Consider the following 24,823-nt stretch of genomic DNA (forward strand, 5'->3'; position numbering starts at 1 on the left):
AAACATTAATTCAATTCCCTTTTGCAGCCCTCCAGGCTGCATTCTCCAAAATTGGGGAACTTTCAGTTATGAATTTGGGGAAAAGAAAAAGATGGTATTTTTTGGTAACACTGTATGGCAACCATATCGTTTAGATTCTGGAGCAAAATGGTCTGAAAATTAATCCTTAAATTACAATACAATGTTTCAACTAGACTTATTTTGTAAATGGGAAGAAAAATGCGATGAAATACCTTATGTAGAGTCTTGTGTTTATTGTAACAGAAAAAACCCGTGCAAATAAAATAAGATTGTTCCAATAGGAAGGAAAGGCAAAGAAACCTGTTTGGCTTGATTCTAAGGAAGAGGAGGATGACTTGCTATTAATTCAGCTGAACACTGACTGCTCTCCCTCCACCTTTACATGATGCTGCCACTGCTCCTTTGCTGCCAGCGCCTGAGCCACAGCCTCAGGCTTGCCCTGCCCACCAACCCACCCCTTGTCTTTGAGGATGGAGAAATAGGAATGATCTCCCCCTCTCACACCAGCCAGGGTACTCAATTTGGCCAGGGAGCTACCCTAACTCAGGTGGGATGATATCCATTAAGTCAAGTCCCCATTGGGGGTATGAATGCTGAGACTGGGCAGCCGGTGGGATTGATCTGGGTCCACTCCCTGTTTTCAACTTCAGATTTATGGATTTATTTAATTAAAAACAGTATGACAACTTAGATGACCCAAAGAGAATGTAAAATCTTTTCTCATTTTTTTTTTGTTGTTGTTGCAACACATAACCCAACCTGGGCAGATGTTGAAAATGTATTAAGTACCCTCTTCACTTCAGAAGAATGTAGAATGCTGCTGGATAAAGCTAGGAAGGAGGTAGATGGGCTTCATACAGTAAACCCCGGCAACCCACTACTGGCTGCTGCAAGAGTAGCTATGCCAACAGTGAGTCCTAATTGGGATGTAAATGGAGGGGAGAGGCCAAAACTTGACCATTATGGAGACTGCACTCTTGTGGGATTGTGAAGAGGGGTACCAAACAAAGTAAGCCTTAATAAAGTGCAGGAGGTAAAAACAGAAACCCTGAATGAAGATCCTTCAGAATTTCTAGAAAGGGTCTTTAATGCCTGTGGGCAATATACAGATCTAGATCCTGAAGCCCAGAGAATTTATAGATAGTTAATGATTATTAGTCAGAGAGCCCCAGATACACAGAAGAACATGCAAAAGATGGAAGGGACTTTTGGACTGCCTATGTCTCAACTTGTTAAAATTGCCTTCAAAATTTTTAATGGCAGGGACCAGGTTCAGGAGAAAAAGGAACAATGGAGAATGAAAGCGTCTGCTCTGCTGGCAGCTGCCTTGACATAGTGATGAGCCAGACCAAACGGAAGACTCCCACAAGGAACTCAGCAAAAGGTAGGCCCTAAGCCCCAAACTTCAACTCAAACGGGATACCCGATAGTGAAACCCTGCCAATGTGTATATTGTGAACAGGAGGAACACTGGAAAAGAGACGGTCTCCAGGCTCCCCATGCCTCAGACCACCGTGCTTTATTCTTTACCCCATAAATACTCGGAGCCCCTTGCATTCCAGGAGGTGGATTTGAAGTTTGTTCTCCCATCTCCTTGCTTGACTGTCTCTCTTTGCCACAAACCTGGGTGTCTCAGCATTTTGACTTGGTGAGAGTCAAGTAAAACGAACCTGGGTTGATAACATTTAGGGAAATCTGAGTCCTATGACTGTAAATGTTTTGTCCTAAATTAGGAAGCTATTTTCCCTGAGAAATGTCTTATCAGATTGTAATTTATTCTTGCACTTTGCGGATACCTTCTTATACTTTTTCTCATAGTTGCAATTACCCATTACTTTGATACTGATTCATGACAGCCATCTTTACTTTCTTCTTTTCTTTCCTCTCTTTTTAAAAAAAATTTATTTTTTATATCAGAGTATATTTATTATTATTTATTTATTATTTATTTTTGGCTGTGTTGGGTCTTCGTTTCTGTGCGAGGGCTTTCTGTAGTTGCGGCGAGCGGGGGCCACTCTTCATCGTGGTGTGCGGGCCTCTCACTGTCGTGGCCTCTCTTGTGGCGGAGCACAGTCTCCAGACGCGCAGATTCAGTAGTTGTGGCTCACGGGCCTAGTTGCTCCGCGGCATGTGGGATCTTCCCAGACCAGGGCTCGAACCCGTGTACCCTGCATTGGCAGGCAGACTCTCAACCACTGCGCCACCAGGGAAGCCCTATATCAGAGTATATTTGATTTACAATGTTGTGTTAGTTTCAGGTGTACAGCAAAGTGATTTAGTTATACATACACATAAATCTGTTTTTTCAGATTCTTTTCCCATAAAGGTTATTACAGAGTATTGAATATACTTCCCTGTGCTGTACAGTAGGTCCTTGTTATTATCTATTTTATATTTAGTAGTGTGGATATGTTAATCCCAACCTCCTAATTTATCCCCCCACCACCTTTCCCCTTTGGTAACCATAAGTTTGTTTTCTAAGTCTGTGAGTTTGTTTCTGTTTTGTAAATGAGTTCATTTGTACCATTTTTTTTAAGATTCCACATATAAGGGATATCATGTGATATTTGTCTTCCTCTGTATGGCTTACTTCACTTAGTGTAATAATTTCTGGTTCCATCCATGTTGCTGCAAATGGCATTATTTCATTCTTTTTTTATGGCTGAGTAATAATCCATTGAATATATGTGCCACATCTTCTTTATCCATTCATCTGTCAGTGGACATTTAGGTTGCTTCCATGTCTTCGCTATTGTAAGTAGTGCCGCAATGAACATTGGGGTGCATGTATCTTTCTGAAGTATGGTTTTCTCCAGATGTACACCCAGGAGTGAGATTGCTGGATCAGATGTTAGCTCTATTTTTAGTTTTTTAAGGAACCTCCATACTGTTCTCCATAGTGACTGTACCAATTTACATTCCCATCAACAGTGTAGGAGGGTCCCTTTTCTCCACACCCTCTCCAGTATTTATTGTTTGTAGACTTTTGGATGGCCATGCTGACCGGTGTGAGGTGATACCTCATTGTAGTTTTGATTTGCATTTCTCTAATAATTAGTGACATTGAACATCTTTTCATGTGCTTTTTGGCCATCTGTATGTCTTCTTTGGAGAAATGTCTATTTAGATCTTCTGCCCATTTTTTGATTGGGTTGTTTTTTTGATATTGAGCTGTATGAGATGTTTGTGTATTTTGGAGATTAATCCCTTGTCAGTTGCATCATTTGCAAATATTCTGTGGGTTGTATTTTTGTTTTGTTTATGGTTTCCTTTGCTGTGCAAAGCTTTTAAGTTTAATTAGGTCCCATTTGTTTATTTTTCTTTTTATTTCCATTACTCTAAGAGGTGGATACAGAAAGATCTTGCTGCAATTTATGTCAGAGAGTGTTCTACCTATGTTTTCTTCTAAGAGTTTTATAGTATCTGATCTTACATTTAGGTCTTTAATCCATTTTGAGTTTATTTTTGTGTACAGTGTTAGAGAATGTTCTAATTTCATTCTTTAACGTGTAGCTGTCCAGTTTTCCCAGCACCACTTATTGAAGAGATTGTCTTTTCTCCATTGTATAGTCTTGCCTCCTTTGTTGTGGATTAATTGGCCATAGGTGTGTGGGTTTATTTCTGGGCTTTCTATCCTGTTCCATTGATCTATAAGTCTGTCTTTGTCAGTACCATAGTGTCTTGATTACTGTAGCTTTATAGTATAGTCTGAAGCTGGGGGGCTGATTCCTCTAGCTCCGTTTTTCTTTCTCAAGATTGTTTTGGCTATTCATGGGTCTTTTGTGTTTCCATACAAATTTTAAGATTTTTTATTCTAGATCTGCAAAAAATGTCATTGTTAATTTGATAGGGATTGCATTTAATCTATCACCCTGGGTAGCATAGTCATTTTGACAATATTGATTCTTCCAACCCAAGAACACAGTATATCTTTCCATCTGTTGTGTCATCTTCAGTTTCTTCCATCAACGACTTATAGTTTTCAGAGTACAGGTCTTTTGCCTCCTTAGGTAAGTTTATTCCTAGGTATTGTATTCTTTTTGATGCGATGGTAAATGTGATTGTTTCCTTAATTTCTCTTTCTAATCTTTTATTGTTAGTGTGTAGAAATGCAGCAAATTTCCATGTATTAATTTTGTATCCTGCAACTTTACTGAATTCATTGATTAGCCTTAGTAGTTTTCTGGTAGCATCTTTAGAATTTTCTATGTACCTTATCATGTCATCTGCAAACAGTGACAGTTTTGCTTCTTCTTCTCCAATTTGGATTCCTTTTATTTCTTTTTCTTCTCTGATTGCTGTGGCTAGGACTTCCAAACCTACATTGAATAAAACTGGTGAGAGTGGACATCCTTGTCTTGCTCCTGATCTTAGAGGAAATGCTTTGTGTTTCACCACTGAGAATGATGTTAACTGTGGGTTTGTCATATATGGCCTTGACTATGTTGAGATAGGTTAACTTTCTGGAGAGTTTTTGTCATAAATGGGTGTTGGATTTTGTCAAAAGATTTTTCTGCATTTATTGAGATGATCATATGGTTTTTATTCTTCAGTTTCTTAATGTGGTGTATCACACTGATTGATTTGCAAATATTGAAGAATATTTGCATCCCTGTGATAAACCCCACTTGATCATGGTGTATGGTCCATAATGTATTGTTAGATTTAGTTTGCTAGTATTTTGTTGAGGATTTTTGCATCTATGTTCATCAGTGATATTGGCCTGTAATTTCCTTTTTGTGTGTGTGGTATCTTTGTCTGGTTTTGGTATCAGGGTGATGGTGGCCTCATAGAATGAGTTTGGGAGCATTCCTTCCTCTGCAGTCTTTTGAAATACTTTCAGAAGGATAGGTGCTAACTCTTCTTTAAATGTTTGCTAGAATTCATATGTGAAGCCATCTTGTTCTGGACTTTTTTGGGGAGTTTTAAAATCACAGTTTCAATTTCAGTGCTTGTGATTGGCCTGTTCATATTTTCTATTTCTTCCTGGTACAGTTTTGGGAGAATTACACCTTTCTAAGAATTTGTCCATTTCTTCTAGATTGTTCATTTTATTGGCATATAGTTGCTTGTAGTAGTCTTTTATGATCTTTTGTATTTCTGTGGTGTCTGTTGTAACTTCTCCTTTTTCATTTCTACTTTTATTGATTTGAGCCCTTTCCCTGTTTTTCTTGATGAGTCTGGCTAAAGGTTTATCAATTTTGTTTATCTTTTCAAAGAACCAGCTTTTCATTTCACTGATAGTTTCTATTGTTTTCTTCATCTCTATTTCATTTATTTCTCCTCTGATCTTTATGATTTCTTTCCTTCTGCTAACTTTGGGTTTTGTTTGTTCTTCTTTCTCTACTTGCTTTAGGTGTAAGGTTAGGCTGTTTGAGATTTCTTTTTTCCTGAGGTAAGATTGAATTGCTATAAACTTCACTCTTAGAACTACTTTTGCTGTGTCCCATAGGTTTTGGATCTTCGTGTTTTTGTTTTCATTTATTCCTAGGAATTTTTTGATTTCCTCTTCGATTTCTTCAGTGATCCATTGGTTGTTTAGTAGCATATTGTTTAGCCTCCCTGTGTTTGTTTTTTACAGTTTTTTTTCCTTGTAGTTGATTTCTAATCTCATAGTGTTGTGGTCGAAAAGATGCTTGACATGATTTCAATTTTTTAAAATTTACCGATGCTTGATTTGTGACCCAAGGTGTGATCTATTCCTGAGAAGGAAGTGTATTCTGCTGCTTTCAGATGGAATGCTCTATAAATATCAATTAAGTCCATCTGATCTAATGTGTCATTTAAGGCCTGTGTTTTCTTATTGACTTTCTGTCTGGATGATCTGCCCGCTGATGTAAATGGGGTGTTAAAGCCCCTCTCTATTATTGTGTTACTGTCAGTTTCTCCTTTTACGGCTTTTAGCATTTGCCTTATGTATTTAGGTGCTCCTATGTTGGGTGCATAAATATTTACAGTTGTTATATCTTCTTCTTGATTGATTCCTTGATCATTATGTAGTGTCCTTCCTTGTCTTTTGTAATAGTCTTTATTTTAAAGTCTATTTTGTCTGATAGGAGTATTGCTACTCCAGCTTTCTTTTGATTTCCATTTGCATGGGATACATTTTTCTATCCCCTCACTTTCAGTCTGTATGGGTCCCTAGATCTGAAGTGGGTCTCTTGTAGACAGCATATATATGGGTCTTGTTTTTCTATCCATTTAGCCAGTCTATGTCTTTTGGTTGGAGCATTTAATCCATTTACATTTAAGGTAATTATTGATATGTATGTTCTTATTGCCATTTTGTTATTGTTTCGGGATTGTTTTCATAGGTCTTTTTTCTTCCCTTCCTCTTTTGTTCTCTTCTCTTGTGATTTGATGACTGTCTTTAATGTTGTGTTTGGATTCCTGTTTCTTCTTTGTGTGTATATCTATTGTAGATTTTTGGTTTGCAGTTACCATGAGATTTTGATATAGCAATCTATACAGTAAGTCCCCTACAACCTTCAAGTTGAGAACTTTCAAAGATGCAAATGTGCATTCATGTCTCCAGTCATGTAAGTTAGTTCACATGTCTGTTGTACATTGTCACGTGCATGCATCCTCTACAAGTGCTTGTGCTTTTGTGTATTTTATAGTCCTATAGCATTTGTTGTAAAGCTGGTTTGGTGGTGCTGAATTCTCTTAGATTTTGCTTGTCTGTAAAGGTTTTAATTTCTCTGTTGAATCTGAATGAGATCCTTGCTGGGTAGAGTAATCTTGGTTGTAGGTTCTTCCCTTTCATCACCTTAAATATATGATGCCACTCCCTTCTGGCCTGCAGAGTTTCTGCTGAAAAATCAGCTGATAGCCTTATGGGGATTCCCTTGTATGATATTTGTTGCTTTTCCTTTGTTGCTTTCAATATTTTCTCCTTGTCTTTAATTTTTATCAGTTAGATTAATAAGTGTCATGGTTGTTCCTCCTTGGGTTTATCCTTTATGGGACTCTCTGCGCTTCCTGGACTTGGGTGACTGTTTCCTTTCCCATGTTAGGAAGTTTTCAGCTATTATCTCATCAAATATTTTTTCAGACCCTTTCTGTCTTCTCTTTCTGGGACCCTTGTAATGGGAATGTTGGTGTGATTAATGTTATCCCAGAGGTCTCTTAAGCTGTCCTCATTTCTTTTCATTCTTTTTTCTTTATTCTGTTCTGTGGCAGTGATTTCCACCATTTTGTCTTCCAGCTCACTTATCCATTCTTCTACCTCATTTATTCTGCCATTGATTCCTTCTAGTGTATTTTTCATTTCAGTTATTGTATTGTTCATCTGCTTGTCCTTTAAATTTTCTAGGTCTTTGTTAAACATTTCTTGTATCTTCTCAATCTGTGTCTCCATTTTTTTTCTGAGATCTTGAATCATCTTTAATTATCATAACTCTGAGTTCTTTTTCACATAGATTGCCTGTCTCTGCTTCACTTTGTTGTTCTTCTGGAGTTTTTAATCTTGTTCCTTTGTCTGTAGTATATTCCTCTGCCATCTCATTTTGTCTAACTTTCTGTGTTTGTGGTCCCATAGGCTTCAGGATTGTAGTTCCTCTTTCTTCTGGTGTCTGCTCCCTGGTGTGTGAGGCTAGTCTGAGTCTTGTGCAGGCTTCCTGGTGGAAGGGACTGGTGCCTGCCCACTGGTGGGTGGAGCTGGGTCTTGTCCCTCTGGTGGGCAGGGCCATGTCAGAGGATGTATTTAGTGCTGGCTGTGGGCTCAGGAAAGCTTTAAGCTGCCTGTCTGCTGATGGGTGGGGATGTTTTCCTGCCCTGTTGGTTGTCTGGCCTGTGGTGTCCCAGCACTGGAGCCTTTGGGCTGTTGGGTGGGGTTAGGTCTTGGTGTCAAATTGGTGGCCTCCAGGACAGCTCACTCAGTGAGTACTCAGTAACTCCACCACCAGTGCTCTTGTCCCTGCAGTGAGCCACAGCCACCCCCAACTCCCCACGAGACCCTCCAAGACCAGCAGGTAGGTCTGTCCCAGGCTCCGATGAAGTCACTGCTTTTTCCCCTGGGTCCCAGTGTACATGAGACCTTGTGGGCGCCCTCCAAGAGTGGTGCTTCTGTTTCCCCCAGTCCTGTGGAGTTCCTGCTATCAAGCCCTGCTGGTCTTCAAAGCCAAATGCTCTCGGGGCTCCTCCTCCTGATACCAGACCCCCAGATTGGGGAGCCTGATGTGGGGCTCGGAACTCTCACTCCTGTGAGAGAACTTCTGTGATATAATTATTTTCCAGTTTGTGGGTCACCCACCTGGCAGGTAAGGGATTTGATTGTATCATAAATGTACCCCTCCTCCCCTACCATCTCACTGTGACTTCTTCTTTGTCTTTGGAAGAATATCTTTTTTGGTAGGTTCCAGTCCTTTTTTGGTGGTGGTGGTTCAGCAGTTAGTTTTGATTTTGGTGTCTTCATGAGAAGAGGTGAGCTCAGGTCCTTCTACTCTACCATCTTGTCCCAAAATTGACCAGAATCTTTACTTCCTTCTTGCCAAAGATTTGAGTAGTAAATCATAGGTGTTCTAGTACATATTTAAATCATTCTTATTTGAGAGTCGAAGAGATGATTAGAAAGTGTTTTAGTGCTGCACTTATTAGAGCAATTCCTAAACCCATGGTTATGGTTTGTCCCCACAAGGAGGGGCATATGGCATTGACAGGCATGTTAACTGTCTTCTTGTACTGTTGACCCAACTGAAATGTTCATGAACCTCATTTTTTACATTTAGAGTTATTTTTGCTAATATGAGAACATTAAGATTTACCAGGAGAATTCAAATACATGTTAGAGTAAGAAAATTAGTCCTTTGTGTGTGAAAACACGAAAGCTAAACTATGGTATTCCTTTGAACCTATAAACATTTTTATTAGAGACATGATGAAATCATGCAAAACAACATTGATACTTAAGGGTTTGGTTTGCTGGATTTGTACTTAGTACTCATTTCAACAAATATTGCAGAGTTGAAGAATGTAAATTCAAATTGCATAGGCTTAAATTGGATAGCCAGGTCTAGTTTTGGAACAATGTTTCATTTTTATGCCAAAAGCATAGAATGTTACTAACTGCTAGTATTTTAAGGTACAGAGAACAGTTCTGTGGATGGACAGAGGAAGAGACCCCTTACTCAGGCAGCTGGAAAATACATATATTAGCATATTGGGTTAAATAAAATGGACTAGAAGGTACTTACTACATGCCTGTCTCTTCACGGCTAATAAATTAGGAGCACGGCCACGTAGCCACAGAATCCCAATCTTGAGACTTGGAGGACAATTTGGCATTAAAAGTAAAATTGTGTAACTACTGAAAAGAGCTAAAAGAATCATATATATTATAAAAATTTTTTTCCAGGGCTGTGAAACAAAACTTAACTTGAACTGTAACTTCTATTTTGTCTGTGTATCTTCATTACATATATGGGCATCTCCTGCTTAATGTTAGTAATCTGTGAAAATGAAAGGTTCTGTGTGAAAATGCTAAAAGAATTTATGATTCACTGCAGCTAAAATCCCCCAATCACTTTCCTAGAAATACAGTTAAAACACAATAAAATGATGCTGGAATGTAATATGCTTAAAACACCTCTTCTTGATCATCAGTGAGGTTTCCTTAGTGTGCAGTAGTCTTTTCTGTTGTGGTTGCTTACTCACATGGATTCCTTCTCTACAATTTGACACTTGCTCAATCTTATTTGTGACTCCATATCACTGGGAGAAAACAAGAGCTAGTTGGCCATGGGAAACACTGTGGAAATGCATTCAGGACCAGCACAGGAGCTAGTGGCTGGTCATACTAAATATTGATGTGCCGGGCTTCTCAGTGTCAGTGATGTCCCAGTGCACATCCACTTGGTTGATAGTGTTTGTGCTCTTCAAACATCTATGATTCCAACTATTATATTTGGAATATAACTCAAGACTGTGCCAACATCATTTAAAATGCTGTATTGAATTGTGGGGATATGAATCTTTACTATATAAACATTAGTTGAAAAATGTTGAGATAGGTACATTCTATGACGCTGGGGTATTATTTTAGCTTTCTAGTGCTGCTGCAACAAATTACCACAAACTTAAGTGGCTTCAAACAACACACATTTGTTATCTTACAGTGATATAGGTTAGAGGTTGACACAAGCTTCACTAGACTAAAATCAAGGTGTTCGCAGTGTTGCATTCTGGAGTCGCTAGGCAAGAATAACCACACCTTGCCTCTTCCAGCTGATGGAGACTATCCACATTTCTTGGCTTCTGCTGTCTCCCCTTTTCTCCATCTTCAAAGCCACCAGTGGCAGGCAGTCTCATGTCACATCTGACTTCTTCTGTAGTCACACATCCCCCTGACTCTCCTCTCCTGCTGCCTTTTCCTTCTACTCTTGCAGTTACAGGGGGCCCATCTGGATAATTTCTATTTTAAAGCTAGCTAATTACCAACCTTAATTCCCCTTTGACATATACGGTAACATTCACAGGCTCTAGGGATTAGGACATGGACATTTTATCTATCTATCTATCTATCTATCTGAAGTATAATTGATTTACAGTGTTGTGCTAATTTCTGCTGTACAGCAAAGTGACTCAGTTATACACACATATATATTCTTTTTTATATTCTTTTCCATTATGGTTTATCCCAGGAGATCGGATATGGTTCCCTGTGCTATACAGTAGGACCTTGTTGTTTATCCATTCTAAATATAATCGTTCACATCTACTAACCACAAACTCCCAGTCCATCTCCCTCCCTCCCTCCTTCCCCCTTGGCAACCACAAGTCTGTTCTCTGTCTGTGAGTCTGTTTCTGTTTTGTAGATAGGTTCATTTGTGCCATATTTTAGATTCCACATATAAGTGATGTGATATATGGTACTTGTCTTTCTCTTTCTAACTTCACTTAGTATGATAATCACTAGTTGCATCCATGTTGCTGCAAATGGTATTATTTCATTCTTTTTTTATAGCTGAGTAGTATTCCATTGTATATATGTACTACATCTTTATCCATTCCTCTGTTGATAGACATTTAGGTTGTTTCCATGTCTTGGCTATTGTGAACAGTGCTGCTATGAACATAGGGGTGCATGTATCTTTTTGAATTATAGTTTTGTCTGCATGTATGCCCAGGACTGGGATTGCTGGATAATATGGTAATTTTATTTTTAGTTTTCTGAGGAACCTCCATACTGTTTTCCATAGTGGCTGTACCAACTTACATTCCCACCAACAGGGTAGGGAAGTTCCCTTTTCTCCACACCCTCTCCAGCATTTGTTATTTGTAGACTTTTTAATGATGGCCGTTCTGGCTGCTATGAGATGGTACCTCATTGTAGTTTTGATTTGCATTTCTCCAATAATTAGTGATGTTGAGCATCTTTTCAGGTGCCTACTGGCCACCTGTATGTCTTCTGTGGAGAAATGTCTGTTTAGGTCTTTTGCCCATTTTTCAGTTGGGTTGTTTGTTTTTTTGTTGTTGAGTTGTATGAGCTGTTTGTATATTTTGGAGATTAAGCCCTTGTTGATATCATCATTTGCAAATATTTTCTCCCATTTCGTAGGTTGTCTTTTCATTTTGTTCATGGTTTCCTTTGTTGTGCAAAAACTTTTATGTTTGATTAAGTCCCGTTTTTTTAGTTTTGTTTTACTTCTGTTACCTTGGGAGACTGACCTAAGAAAACATTGGTATGATTTATGTTAGAGAATGTTTTGCCTATGTTCTCTTCTAGGAGTTTTCATGGTGTCATGTCTTATGTTTAAGTCTTTAAGCCATTCTGAGTTTATTTTTGTGCATGGTGTCAGGGTGTGTTCTAACTTCATTGATTTACATCCAGCTGTCCAACTTGCCCAGCACCACTTGCTGAAGAGACTGTCTTTTTCCCATTTTATATTCTTGCCTCCTCTCTTGAAGATTAATTGACTGTAAGTGTGTGGGTTTATTTCTGGGCTCTCTATTCTTTTCCATTGATCCGTATGTCTGTTTTTGTACCAATATCACACTGTTTTGATTACTTTAGCTTTGTAGTATTGTCTGAAGTCGGGGAGGATTATGCCTCCTGCTTTGTCTTTTTTTCCTCAGGATTGCTTTGGCAATTCTGGGTCTTTTATGGTTCCATATAAATTTTTGGATTATTTGTTCTAGTACTGTGAAAAATGTCATAGCTAATTTGATAGGGATCACATTAAATCTATAGATTGCTTTGAATAGTATGGGCATTTTAACAATATTAATTCTTCCAGTTGAAGATCATGGGATATCTTTCCATTTCTTTGAATTCTCTTTAATTTCCTTTATTAATGTTTTGTAGTTCTCAGCATATAAGTCTTTCATATATATATATATATGTATATATATTGGGTGCGATTTTAAAAGGCATTGTTGTTTTACATTCCTTTTCTGATATTTCATTGTTAGTATAGAGAAATTCAACTGATTTCTGAATGTTAATCTTGTATCCTGCTACTTTGCTGAATTCATTTATCAGTTCTAGTAGTTTTTGTGTGGAGTCCTTAGGGTTTTCTCTATATAGTATCATGTCATCTGCAAATAGTGTCCGTTTTACCTCTTCCCTTCCAATTTGGTTACCTTTTATTTCTTTTTCTTGTCTGATTGCTATGGCTAGAACTTCCAATACTATCTTGAAGAGAAGATGTGAGAATGGGCATCCTTGTCTTGTTCCAAATTTTAGCAGGAATGCTTTCAGCTTTTTACCATTGAGTATTGTGTTGGCTGTGGGTTTGTCATAAATAGCTTTTACTATGTTCAGATATGTTCCCTCTCTACCCACTTTGGTAAGAGTATTTATCATGAATGGATATTGAATTTTTTTTTTTTTTTATTAAGTAACTTGTCCGAATTCACACAGCTAGTAAGTGGCGAAGCTGGGATTTGGACCTAGGAGTTTGGTTTTTACTATGACATACACTTACATCTAGGGAGGCATGAAGGACATTAATTTTTTTTTAATAAGTCATCAATTTTATACACATCACTGTATACATGTCAATCCCAATCGCCCAATTCAGCACACCGCAGTTTTCCCTCCTTGGTGTCCATACGTTTGTTCTCTACATCTGTGTCTCAACTTCTGCCCTGAAACCCGGTTCATCTGTACCATTTTTCTAGGTTCCACATACATGCGCTAATATACGATATTTGTTTTTCTCTTTCTGACTTACTTCACTCTGTATGACAGTCTCTAGATCCATCTACGTCTCAACAAATGACTCAATTTCATTCCTTTTTATGGCTGAGTAATATTCCATTGTATATATGTACCGCTACTTCTTTATCCATTCTTCTGTCGATGGGCATTTAGGTTGCTTCCATGACCTGGCTATTGTAAATAGTGCTGCAATGAACATTGGGGTGCATGTGTCTTTTTGAATTACGGTTTTCTCTGGGTATATGCCCAGTAGTGGGATTGCTGGGTCATATGGTAATTCTATTTTTAGTTTTTTAAGGAACTTCCATATTGTTCTCCATAGTGGCTGTATCAATTTACATTCCCACCAACAGTGCAAGAGGGTTCCCTTTTCTCCACACCCTCCCCAGCATTTGTTGTTTGTAGATTTTCTGATGATGCCCATTCTAACAGGAGTGAGGTGATACCTCATTGTAGTTTTGATTTGCATTTCTCTAATAATTAGTGACGTTGAGCATCTTTTTATGTGCTTTGTGGCCGTCTGTATGTCTTCTTTGGAGAAATGTCTATTTAGGTCTTCTGCCCATTTTTGGATTAGGGTGTTTGTTTCTTTAATATTGAGCTGAATGAGCTGTTTGTATATTTTGGAGATTAATCCTTTGTCCGTTGATTCGTTTGCAAATATTTTCTCCCATTCTGAGGGTTGTCTTTTCGTCTTGTTTATGGTTTCCTTTGCTGTGCAAAAGCTTTTAAGTTTCATTAGGTCCCACTTGTTTATTTTTGTTTTTATTTCCATTACTCTAGGAGGTGGATCAAAAAAGATCTTGCTGTGATTTATGTCAAACAGTGTTCTTCCTATGTTTTCCTCTAAGAGTTTTATAGTGTCCAGTCTTACATTTAGGTCTCTAATCCATTTTGAGTTTATTTTTGTGTATGGTGTTAGGGAGTATTCTAATTTCATTCTTTTACATGTAGCTGTCCAGTTTTCCCAGCACTACTTATTGAAGAGACTGTACTTTCTCCATTGTATATCTTTGCCTCCTTTGTCATAGATTAGTTGACCATAGGTGCGTGGGTTTATCTCTGGGCTTTCTATCTTGTTCCATTGATCTATGTTTCTGTTTTTGTGCCAGTACCATATTGTCTTGATTACTGTAGCTTTGTAGTATAGTCTGAAGTCAGGGAGTCTGATTCCTCCAGCTCCGTTTTTCTCCCTCAAGACTGCTTTGGCTATTCGGGGTCTTTTGTGTCTCCATACAAATTTTAAGATGATTTGTTCTAGTTCCATAAAAAATGCCATTGGTAATTTGATAGGGATTGCATTGAATCTGTAGATTGCTTTGGGTAGTATAGTCATTTTCACGATGTTGATTCTTCCAATCCAAGGACATGGTATATCTCTCCATCTGTTGGTATCATCTTTAATTTCTTTCATCAGTGTCTTATAGTTTTCTGCATACAGGTCTTTTGTCTCCCTAGGTAGGTTTATTCCTAGGTATTTTATTCTTTTTGTTGCAATGGTAAATGGGAGTGTTTCCATAATTTCTCTTTCAGATTTTTCAACATTAGTGTATAGGAATGCAAGAGATTTCTGTGCATTAATTTTGTATCCTGCAATTTTACCAAATTCATTGATTAGCTCTAGCAGTTTTCTGGTGGCAGTTTTAGGATTCTCTATGTGTAGTATCATGTCATCTGCAAACAGAGACAGTTTTACTTCTTCTTTTCCAATTTGTATTCCTTTTATTTCTTTTTCTTCTCTGATTGCCGTGGCTAGGACTTCCAGAACTATGTTGAATAATAGTGGTGAGAGTGGACATCCTTGTCTTGTTACTGATCTTAGAGGAAATGCTTTCAGTTTTTCACCATTGACAATGATGTTTGCTGTGGGTTTGTCATATATGGCCTTTATTATGTTGAGGTAGGTTCCCTCTATGCCCACTTTCTGGAGAGATTTTATCATAAATGGGTGTTGAATTTTGTCAAAAGCTTTTTCTGCATCTATTGAGATGATCATATGGTTCTTATTCTTCAATTTGTTAATATGGTGTATCACATTGATTGATTTGCATATATTGAAGAATCCTTGCATCCCTGGGATAAATCCCACTTGATCATGGTGTATGATCCTTTTAATGTGTTGTTGGATTTTGTTTGCTGGTATTTTGTTGAGGATTTTTGCATCTATATTCATCAGTGATATTGGTCTGTAATTTTCTTTTTTTGTAGTATCTTTGTCTGGTTTTGGTATCAGGGTGATGGTGGCCTCATAGAATGAGTTTGGGAGTGTTCCTTCCTCTGCAGTTTTTTGGAAGGGTTTGAGAAGGATGGGTGTTAGCTCTTCTCTAAATGTTTGATAGAATTCACCTGTGAAGCCATCTGGTCCTGGGCTTTTGTTTGTTGGAAGATTTTTAATCACAGTTTCAACTTCATTACTTGTGATTGGTCTGTTAATATTTTCTGCTTCTTCGTGGTTCAGTCTTGGAAGGTTATACCTTTCTAAGAATTTGTCCATTTCTTCCAGGTTGTCCATTTTATTGGCATAGAGCTGCTTGTAGCAGTCTCTTAGGATGCTTTGTATTTCTGCAGTGTCTGTTGTAACTTCTTCTTTTTCATTTCTGATTTTATTGATTTGAGTCCTCTCCCTCTTTTTCTTGATGAGTCTGGCTAATGGCTTATCAATTTTGTTTATCTTCTCAAAGAACCAGCTTTTAGTTGTATTGATCTTTGCTATTGTTTTCTTTGTTTCTATTTCATTTATTTCCGCTCTGATCTTTATGATTTCCTTCCTTCTGCTAACTTTGGGTTTTGTTTGTTCTTCTTTCTCTAGTTTCTTTAGGTGTAAGGTTAGATTGTTTACTTGAGATTTTTCTTGTTTCTTTTTTGTTTGTTTGTTTCTTTAAGTAGGCTTGTATAGCTATAAACTTCCCTCATAGAACTGCTTTTGCTGCATCCCATAGGTTTTGGGTCGTCGTGTTTTCATTGTCATTTGTGTCTAGGTATTTTTTGATTTCCTCTTTGATTTCTTCAGTGATCTCTTGGTTATTTAGTAACATATTGTTTAGCCTCCATGTGTTTGTGTTTTTTACGTTTTTTTCCCTGTAATTGATTTCTAATCTCATAGCATTGTGGTCAGAAAAGATGCTTGATATTATTTCAATTTTCTTAAATTTACTGAGGCTTGATTTGTGACCCAAGATGTGATCTATTCTGGAGAATGTTCCGTGCACACTTGAGAAGAACGTGTAATCTGCTGTTTTTGGATGGAATGTCCTATAAATATCAATGAAATCTATCTGGTCTATTGTGTCATTTAAAGCTTCTGTTTCCTTATTTATTTTCATTTTGGATGATCTGTCCATTGGTGTAAGTGAGGTGTTAAAGTCCCCCACTATTATTGTGTTACTGTCAATTTCCTCTTTTATAGCTGTTAGCAGTTGCCTTATGTATTGAGGTGCTCCTATGTTGGGTGCATATATATTTATAATTGTTATATCTTCTTCTTGGATTGATCCCTTGATCATTATGTAGTGTCCTTCCTTGTCTCTTGTAACATTCATTATTTTAAAGTCTATTTTATCTGATATGAATATAGGTATTCCAGCTTTCTTTTGATTTCCATTTGCATGGAATATCTTTTTCCATCCCCTCACTTTCAGTCTGTATGTGTCCCTAGGTCTAAAGTGGGTCTCTTGTAGACAGCATATATATGGGTCTTGTTTTTGTATCCGTTCAGCAAACCTGTGTCTTTTGGTTGGAGCATTTAATCCATTCACGTTTAAGGTAATTATCAATATGTATGTTCCTATGACCATTTTCTTAATTGTTTTGGGTTTGTTTTTGTAGGTCCTTTTCTTCTCTTGTGTTTCCCACTTAGAGAAGTTCCTTTAGCATTTGTTGTAGAGCTGGTTTGGTGGTGCTGAATTCTCTTAGCTTTTACTTGTCTGTAAAGCTTCTGATTTCTCCATCAAATCTAAATGAGATCCTTGCTGGGTAGAGTAATCTTGGTTGTAGGTTCTTCCCTTTCATCACTTTAAGTATATCATGCCACTCCCTTCTGGCTTGTAGAATTTCTGCTGAGAAATCAGCTGTTAACCTTATGGGAGTTCCCTTGTATGTTATTTGTCGTTTTTCCCTTGCTACTTTCAGTAATTTTTCTTTGTCTTTAATTTTTGCCAATTTGATTACTATGTGTCACGGCGTGTTTCTCCTTGGGTTTATCCTGTATGGGACTCTCTGTGCTTCCTGGACTTGGGTGGCTATTTCCTTTCCCATGTTAGGGAAGTTTTCGACTATAATCTCTTCAAATATTTTCTTGGGTCCTTTCTCTCTCTCTTCTCCTTCTGGGACCCCTATAATGCGAATGTTGTTGCGTTCAATGTTGTCCCAGAGGTCTCTTAGGCTGTCTTCATTTCTTTTCATTTTTTTTTCTTTAGTCTTTTCCACAACAGTGAATTCCACCATTCTGTCTTCCAGGTCACTTATCCATTCTTCTGCCTCAGTTATTCTGCTATTGATTCCTTCTAGTGTAGTTTTCATTTCAGTTATTGTATTGTTCATCTCTGTTTGTTTGTTTGTTCTTTAATTCTTCTAGGTCTTTGTTAATCATTTCTTGCATCTTCTCAATCTTTGCCTCCATTCTTATTCCGAGGTCCTGGATCATCTTCACTATCATTATTCTGAATTCTTTTTCTGGAAGGTTGCCTATCTCCACTTCATTTAGTTGTTTATCTGGGGTTTTTTCTTGTTCCTTCATCTGGAATATAGCCCTCTGCCTTTTCATCTTGTCTATCTTTCTGTAAATGTGGTTTTTGTTCCACAGGCTGCAGGATTGTAGTTTTTCTTGCTTCTGCTGTCTGCCCTCTGGTGGTTGAGGCTATCTAAGTGGCTTGATGGGAGGCTCTGGTGGATATTGAATTTTATCAAATTCTTTTTCTTCATCTGTTGAGATGATCATGTGGTTTTTGACTTTTCTTTTGTTAATGTGGTGTATTACATTGATTTGTGTATGTCAAACCATCCTTGTGAACTTGGGATGAATCCTACTTTGTTGTGGTGTATGATCTTTTTTTATGTGTTGTTGGATTTGGTTTGCTAATATTTTGTTGAATTTTTGCGTTTATATTCATCAAAGATATTGGCCTGTAATTTTCTTTTTTGGTGGTATCTTTGTCTGGTTTTGGTATCAGAGTGATGGTTGCTTCATAGAATGTCTTTGGGAGTGTTCCCTTCTCTTAATCTTTTGAAAGAGTTTGAGAAGGATCAGTATAAGTTCTTCTTTGTATGTTTGGTAGAAATCGCCTGTTAAACCATCTGGTCCTGGGCTTTTATTTATAGGGATTTTTAAAAAAATCTATTTCTTCTTGATTCAGTTTTGGTGGCTGTATGTTTCTAGAAAGTTGTCCATTTCTTCTAGGTTGTCAAATTTCTTGCCATATAATTGTTCATAGTATTCTCTTTTTTGTATTTCTGCAGTATCAGTTGAGATTTCTCCTTTTTTCTTTCTTATTTTGTTTATTTGGGTTCTCTCTCTCTTCTTCTTGGTGAGCCTGGCCAGAGGTTTTTCAGTTTTGTTTACCCTTTCAAAGAACCAGCTCTTGGTTTTATTGATTTTTTTCTATTTTTTTAATCTCTATTTTATTTATTGCCTCTGTGATCTTTATTATTTCCTTCCTTCTGCTGACTTAAGGTTTTATTTGTTCTTCTTTTTCTAATTCTTTTTTTCTGAATTTTTGAATTTTATTTGATTTTTTATACAGCAGGTTCTTATTAGTTATCTATTTTATACATATTAGTGTATATATGTCAATCTTTTTCTGATTCTTTTAGGTGGTAGTTTATGTTGTCTATTTGAGATTTTTCTTCTTTTTGAGGAGGGCCTGTATCACTATGAACTTTCCTCTAAGAACCACTTTTGCTACATCCCATAGATTTTGTATGGTTGTGTTTTCACTGTCATGTGTCTCAAGGTATTTTTTAATTTCCTTTTTGATTTCCTAATTGACCCAGTGGTTTTTAGTAGCATGTTGTTTAGTCTTTATGTAATCATTTTTTTCTCATTTCGTTTCCTGTGGTTGATTTCTAGTTTCATGCTGTTGTGATCAGAGAAGATGCTTGACACACTTTCTATAATCTTAACTTTGTTGAGGTTAGTTTTGTGCCCTAGTATATGGTCAATCCTAGAAAATGTTCCATGTGCACTTGAAAAGAATCTGTATTCTGTTTTTTTTGGATATAATGTCCTGAAAATATCAATTAGTCTAACTGTTCTATTGTATCATTCAGGATCTCTGTTGCCTTATTGATTTTCTGTCTAGAAGATCTGTGCATTGATGTGAATGTGGTGTTAAAGACTCCTACTATTATTGTATTCCCATCAATGTCTCCCTTTCTGTCAGTATTTGTTTTATGTATTTGGGTGCTCCTATATCAGGTGTATATATGTTGATGAGTGTAAAATCCTCTTCTTGTATTGATCCTTTTATCATTATATAGTGTCCTTCTTTATCTTTCTTTAGGGTGTTTGTTTTAAAGTCTATTTTGTCTGATGTGAGTATTGTGACTCCTGCTTTCTTGTCATTTCTATTTGCATGAAATGTCTTTTTGTATCCCCTCACTTTTGATCTATGTGTGTTCTTTCCCCTAAGGTGGGTCTCTTGTAGGCAGCATATTGTAGGTTCTTGATTTTTTATCCAGTCTGCCACTCTGTCTTTTGACTGGAGCATTCAGTCCATTGGCATTTAAGGTAATTATTGATACATCTGTCTTTATTGCCATTTTAAACCTTGTTTTCCAGTTGATTCTATGTTTCTTCTTTGTTTCTTTTTCTTTTTTTCTTTTTGTGGTTTGATGTTCCTTTTATGTTTGCGTTCTCTTCTTTTTGGCTTTTATGAATCTATTGTATGTTATTGATTTGTGGTTACCCTGTTTTTCAGGTATGTTGACCCCTTCCTATAACTGCTTGCTTTAGACTGATAGTCTTAGAATAGACATTGTAAGAAAAAAAAAAAAAAGAATCTACATTTCTTATTCTCCTTCCCCACATTTTGTGATTTTGATGTACTTTTTTACATCTTCATGTTTATCCTTTTGCTGTTCCTTATGTTTATCGTTGCTTTCACAAATAGGTTTTTTCTTTTTAATCTGTATACTGGCTTAAGTGATTTACTTTCCAATTGTGATTCCCTCTTTCCTATATCTTCTTGCTTCTTTTCTATTTAGGGAAGACCTTTCAATATTTCTTTTAAGATAGGTTTAGTATTGCTGTATTCTTTTAGTTTTTGCTTATCTGAGAAATTCTTTTTTTTTTTTTAATTTATTTTACTTTTATGGCTGCGTCAGGTCTTAGTTGTGGCATGCAGGATCTTTCGTTGTGGTGCACGGGCTCTTCATTGCAGTGCACAGGCTTCTCTCTGGTTGTGGCGTGCAGGTTTTCTCTCCTCTAGTTGTAGTGCGCAGGCTCCAGAGAGCGTGGACTCTGTAGTTTGCGGCATGTGGGTTCTCTAGTTGAGGGGCGTGAACTCATTAGTTGTGGTGTGTGGGATTAATTGCCCCGCAGCATGTGGGATCTTAGTTCCCTGACCAGGGATTGGAACTTTGACCCCTGCATTGGAAGGCAGATTCTTTATACCACCAGGGAAGTCCCTGAGAAATTCTTTCTCTCCTCCTAAGTAATAATCTTGCAGGGTAGAGTATTCTAGGTTGCAGATTTTTCCCTTTCAAGATTTTGAATATATTTTGCCACTCCCTTCTGGCCTGCAGCGTTTCTGTAGAGAAATCAGCTGATAGCCCTATAGGGGGTTCCCTTGTAATTAACTTCGTCTCTTGCTGCCTTTAGAATCCTCTCTTTATCTTTAACATCTTCCAATTTTATTATAATATGTCTTGGTGTAGGACTGTTTGGGTTCATCTTGTTTGGGACCCTCTGTGCTTCCTGTTTCTGGATATCTGTTTCCTTCTTTAGGTTTGAAAAGTTTTCAGCCATAATTTCTTCAAATACATTTTTAATCCCCCTTTCTCTTTCTTCTCTTTCTGAAATCCCTATTATGCATAGACTGGCATGCTTTCTATTTTTTTACATTATATTGGTCATATTTATTATATTATTCCATAGGTCTCTTATATTGCTTTCATTTTTTTTCATTTGGCTGTTTCCTGTTCTGATTGGGTAATTTCCATCACTGTATTCGATCTTGCAGATCACTTATTCTTTCTTCTGCATTATGTACAGTAAGTCCCCTACATACAGATGAGTTCTGTTCCAAGAGTGCATTCATTAAGTCTCATTTGTTCATAAGTCCAACAAAGTTAGCCTAGGTACCCGACTAACACAATCAGCTATATAGTACTGCACTATAATAGGTTTATAATACTTTTCAAATAATACATAATGTATTTACAAATAATACATAAAAAACAAACAAAAATGAAACTTTTAATCTTACAGTACAGTACCTTGAGAAGTACAGTAGTACAGTACAACAGCTGGCATACAGGGGCTGGTGTTGAGTGAACAGGCAAGAAGAGTTACTGACTGGAGGAGGGAGAGGAGGTGGGAGATGGTAGAGCCGAAGGATCATCGGCAATAGGAGATGGAGGGCAAGCTGCAATTTCACTCACGCCTGACGTTGATGGAACGCACGTTCACATCTTGGAAAGTTCGCAACTTGAAGGTTCGTATGTAGGGGACTTAATGTATTCATCCTGCTATTCATTGCCTTGAGCTCAGCTTTTGTCTTGGCAAATGAATTTTCTAATTTTTCTTGGCTCCACCTTAGTTTCGAGTTCCTTTTTATAGTAATCTGCATTTCTGTTGATAGCCTTTCTTAATTCTTTCAGTATTTTCATTACCTCCTTTTTGAACTCGGTGTCTATTAGACTGAAGAGGTCTGTTTCATTGTTTGTTCCTTCAGGGGAATTCTCTTGGTCTTTTAAGTGGGAGTGGTTCCTCTGCTTCTTCATTTTGCTTATACTGTATTTTTCTTACTCTGTGAGTTGGGGAGAAACAATTATCTACTGTAATCTTGGAGGTCTATTTATAAGTGGGAGTGTCCCTGTGTAGCTTGTGTGGGTTTAATATTTTTTTGGTGTGAGAGCTGCTTTTAGTTTGGGTGTCTCTTTCCTTAGCGTGTGTTGGCCATTATCCCCTTGACGAGGGGGGTGTGCAGGTGCGCGGCCCGTGCAAGCTCCTGGGAAGGCAGGGACAGCAGTTGGTGCCCGGTCATAGGACTCTTGGTGGTAGACAACATGGACATTTTAGATGTACCATTCCTCCTATGGCAGATACTAAAATCCAAAAGCCTGTCTTACAAGAAAATGTTAAATGGGGACATTTTCTGCTGAGTATGCCTATCCATAGTTTGTTTTTGAAAACTCAGATGCTCTTATTAAAAATGATTCTGAGGGATTTCCCCAGTGGTCCAGTGGTTGGGACTTCACCTTCCAATGCAGGGGGTGCGGGTTTGATCCCTGGTCAGGGAGCTGGGATCCCACATTCCTCACGGCCAAAAAGCCAAAACATGGAACAGATGCAATATTGTAACAAATTCAATAGAGACTTCGAAAATGGTCCACATCAAAAAAGTCTTAAAAAAAAAAAAAGATTCTGAAATTCAGGTTAAATAAGACAACTGTATGACTGTGGATTTGTATTAAGTAAGGCTTGGAACACTGAAAGCTAGTCTTCCTATGTTATGCATCTGTATTCATTTGCTAAAGGCTGTCAAAGTACCACAGACTGGGTGGCTTAAATTTATTTATTTTTAATTCTGGAGGCTAGAAGTTCAAGATCGAGGTATTACAGAATTTTCTTCTTAGGCCTCTCTCCTTGGCTTGTAGATGGCTTTCGGCCCCCTGTGCCTTCCCAGGATCTTCCTGTGTATGTCCTAATTTCATATAAGAGCACCAGTCCTATTGGATTAGGGCCCACCCTGGTGACCTTCTTCAACCTTAATTAGCTCATCTAAAAATACAGTCATAGTCTGAGGTAGTGAGGGGACATGACTCAACATGAATTCCAGGGACACAATTCCACCCATAACAGTATCTAACAAATTTAATAATTAACCTGTAAAAGACTCTACATTCATAGAATACCATTGATAGAGTGGGGTAGTTGGGAACAACTTGTGTGCATATGGTCATTGACATTACTCGGATGTAGAAATTTTCTAAAAAAATGGTGATTTATTTTGCTTTAACATACAATGGTAAATATATTGGGATCATCAAGTTTTAAAATTTGCTGGTCCTACTTCACACATTATAATACTAATGTAAGCTCATTAGTTCTTCCATTTCATTGTAGGAAAGGGATCCAATTAAGACCTACCAGCAGCTTGGCTAAAAATGGACATTAAAATCAGATAACACATTGTAAATATAAAGTACTTTTCTCCAAATGTGTATAAAAGTTTTGAAACAATCACTGCCTGCTCCACAGGACAATTTGGATTTTAAAAATGTTCCAGACCAGGAATAGCATAGCCCTGTGTAACAATACTTATAATAGTTTAAACAATATTTTATCAAAGGCTTTTGCACTTGACATTTGAAAGAGAGAAACAGTAGCCAAGGAACTGCATAACCAAAAAATGAAAATTATATAAAATATTTCCACCACTATTTAAATGCCAGATTTAATCAAGCAATAGTAAAAAATATCAAAACAAAAAACATAATAATACAACCTTCTGTTTAAAATAATAGCACTGTTCTGCCTCTTTTCCACTGAATTTTACATATGAACAGACTATATATACTGTTTTTTCAGAGAAATGTCCATTTGGTCTGTCACACAAGTCAGGCTCACACTGAATCCTTTCGCTTCTGAGGATATACAACTCCATGATGTTTCCGTATTTCCAACATTCTGGGTCAAGTGCAATGTCTGAAGTATAATACATTTCTCTTTCTCCTTTACACAGTGCAGAGTATACAGGCTTAGGTTATGTAGCTTCACTTTTACTCCAGGTCACTGTCTTTTTCTAAATTCAAGGCGGTATTCAACGGAGTGCAGTAGTTTGGCTTGTCGGAAGGTACAAAGCCGGGCAGACACACACACTTATAGGAACCTTCGGTGTTGATACACTTGGCATTCTTGCAGAGAGACATCCGGTTGTTCAACTCATCACATTCGTTGACATCTGCAATAAGCCAAACCACGCAGGTAAGCAAGCTTCAACATCACTCCGGGAGGAAATGCAATCTACACCCTACCTGAGGCATCCGGCCTGAACACAGCCTGGCTATTCTGTGCTCTCCCCACAGTAAACTGCATAGTCTTTCCCATTATTGTCTGTCTGTTTCAATTACGTGCAAGAGAAATACTACTTTCTAGATCTTAAAAAGGTGATTATCCAGGAGGTTCTAGAATTTCTTTCCCTGTTTGTTATTTAACACAACAGGGACCATTTTGTCAGCTTGACTTTTTATAGTCAAACCTTAAGAAAGCTGGAACAACTATCCTACTTCTAAATTCCTCTCTGCACATAGAGAAGAACTGTTAGGTTGTCAAGAGACATACAGAGAGCCTCTGAGCAGCCTCTCTAAAGGTTTAAGTTACTTTCTTAGATTTCTTTCCACAGGAAAGAAAGGCTCTATGCACTGGAAACACCTTTAATAACCCAGGTTACCTTTTTTTTTTAGACCCACCTCAGATTG

At 37.5% G+C, this 24,823-nt stretch overlaps 1 protein-coding gene across 8 annotated transcripts in view; it reads right to left on the reverse strand.

The window, feature by feature from the left end:
- Nucleotides 1–23,773: 23,773 nt before the first annotated feature.
- Nucleotides 23,774–24,823, reverse strand: part of LTBP1 (latent transforming growth factor beta binding protein 1) — a 418,216-nt gene continuing 417,166 nt past the window's right edge. For all 8 annotated transcript variants that reach the window (XM_036872897.1, XM_036872896.1, XM_036872900.1 and 5 more), the window contains one exon: nucleotides 23,774–24,306. In XM_036872897.1, the coding sequence (XP_036728792.1) occupies nucleotides 24,125–24,306 (182 nt within the window). In that variant the 3' untranslated portion in view covers nucleotides 23,774–24,124. The remainder of the gene's footprint in view (nucleotides 24,307–24,823) is intronic.

This window comes from Balaenoptera musculus, chromosome 13 (assembly GCF_009873245.2).
Source record: "Balaenoptera musculus isolate JJ_BM4_2016_0621 chromosome 13, mBalMus1.pri.v3, whole genome shotgun sequence".
In the NCBI taxonomy this organism is placed as follows: Eukaryota; Metazoa; Chordata; class Mammalia; order Artiodactyla; family Balaenopteridae; genus Balaenoptera; species Balaenoptera musculus.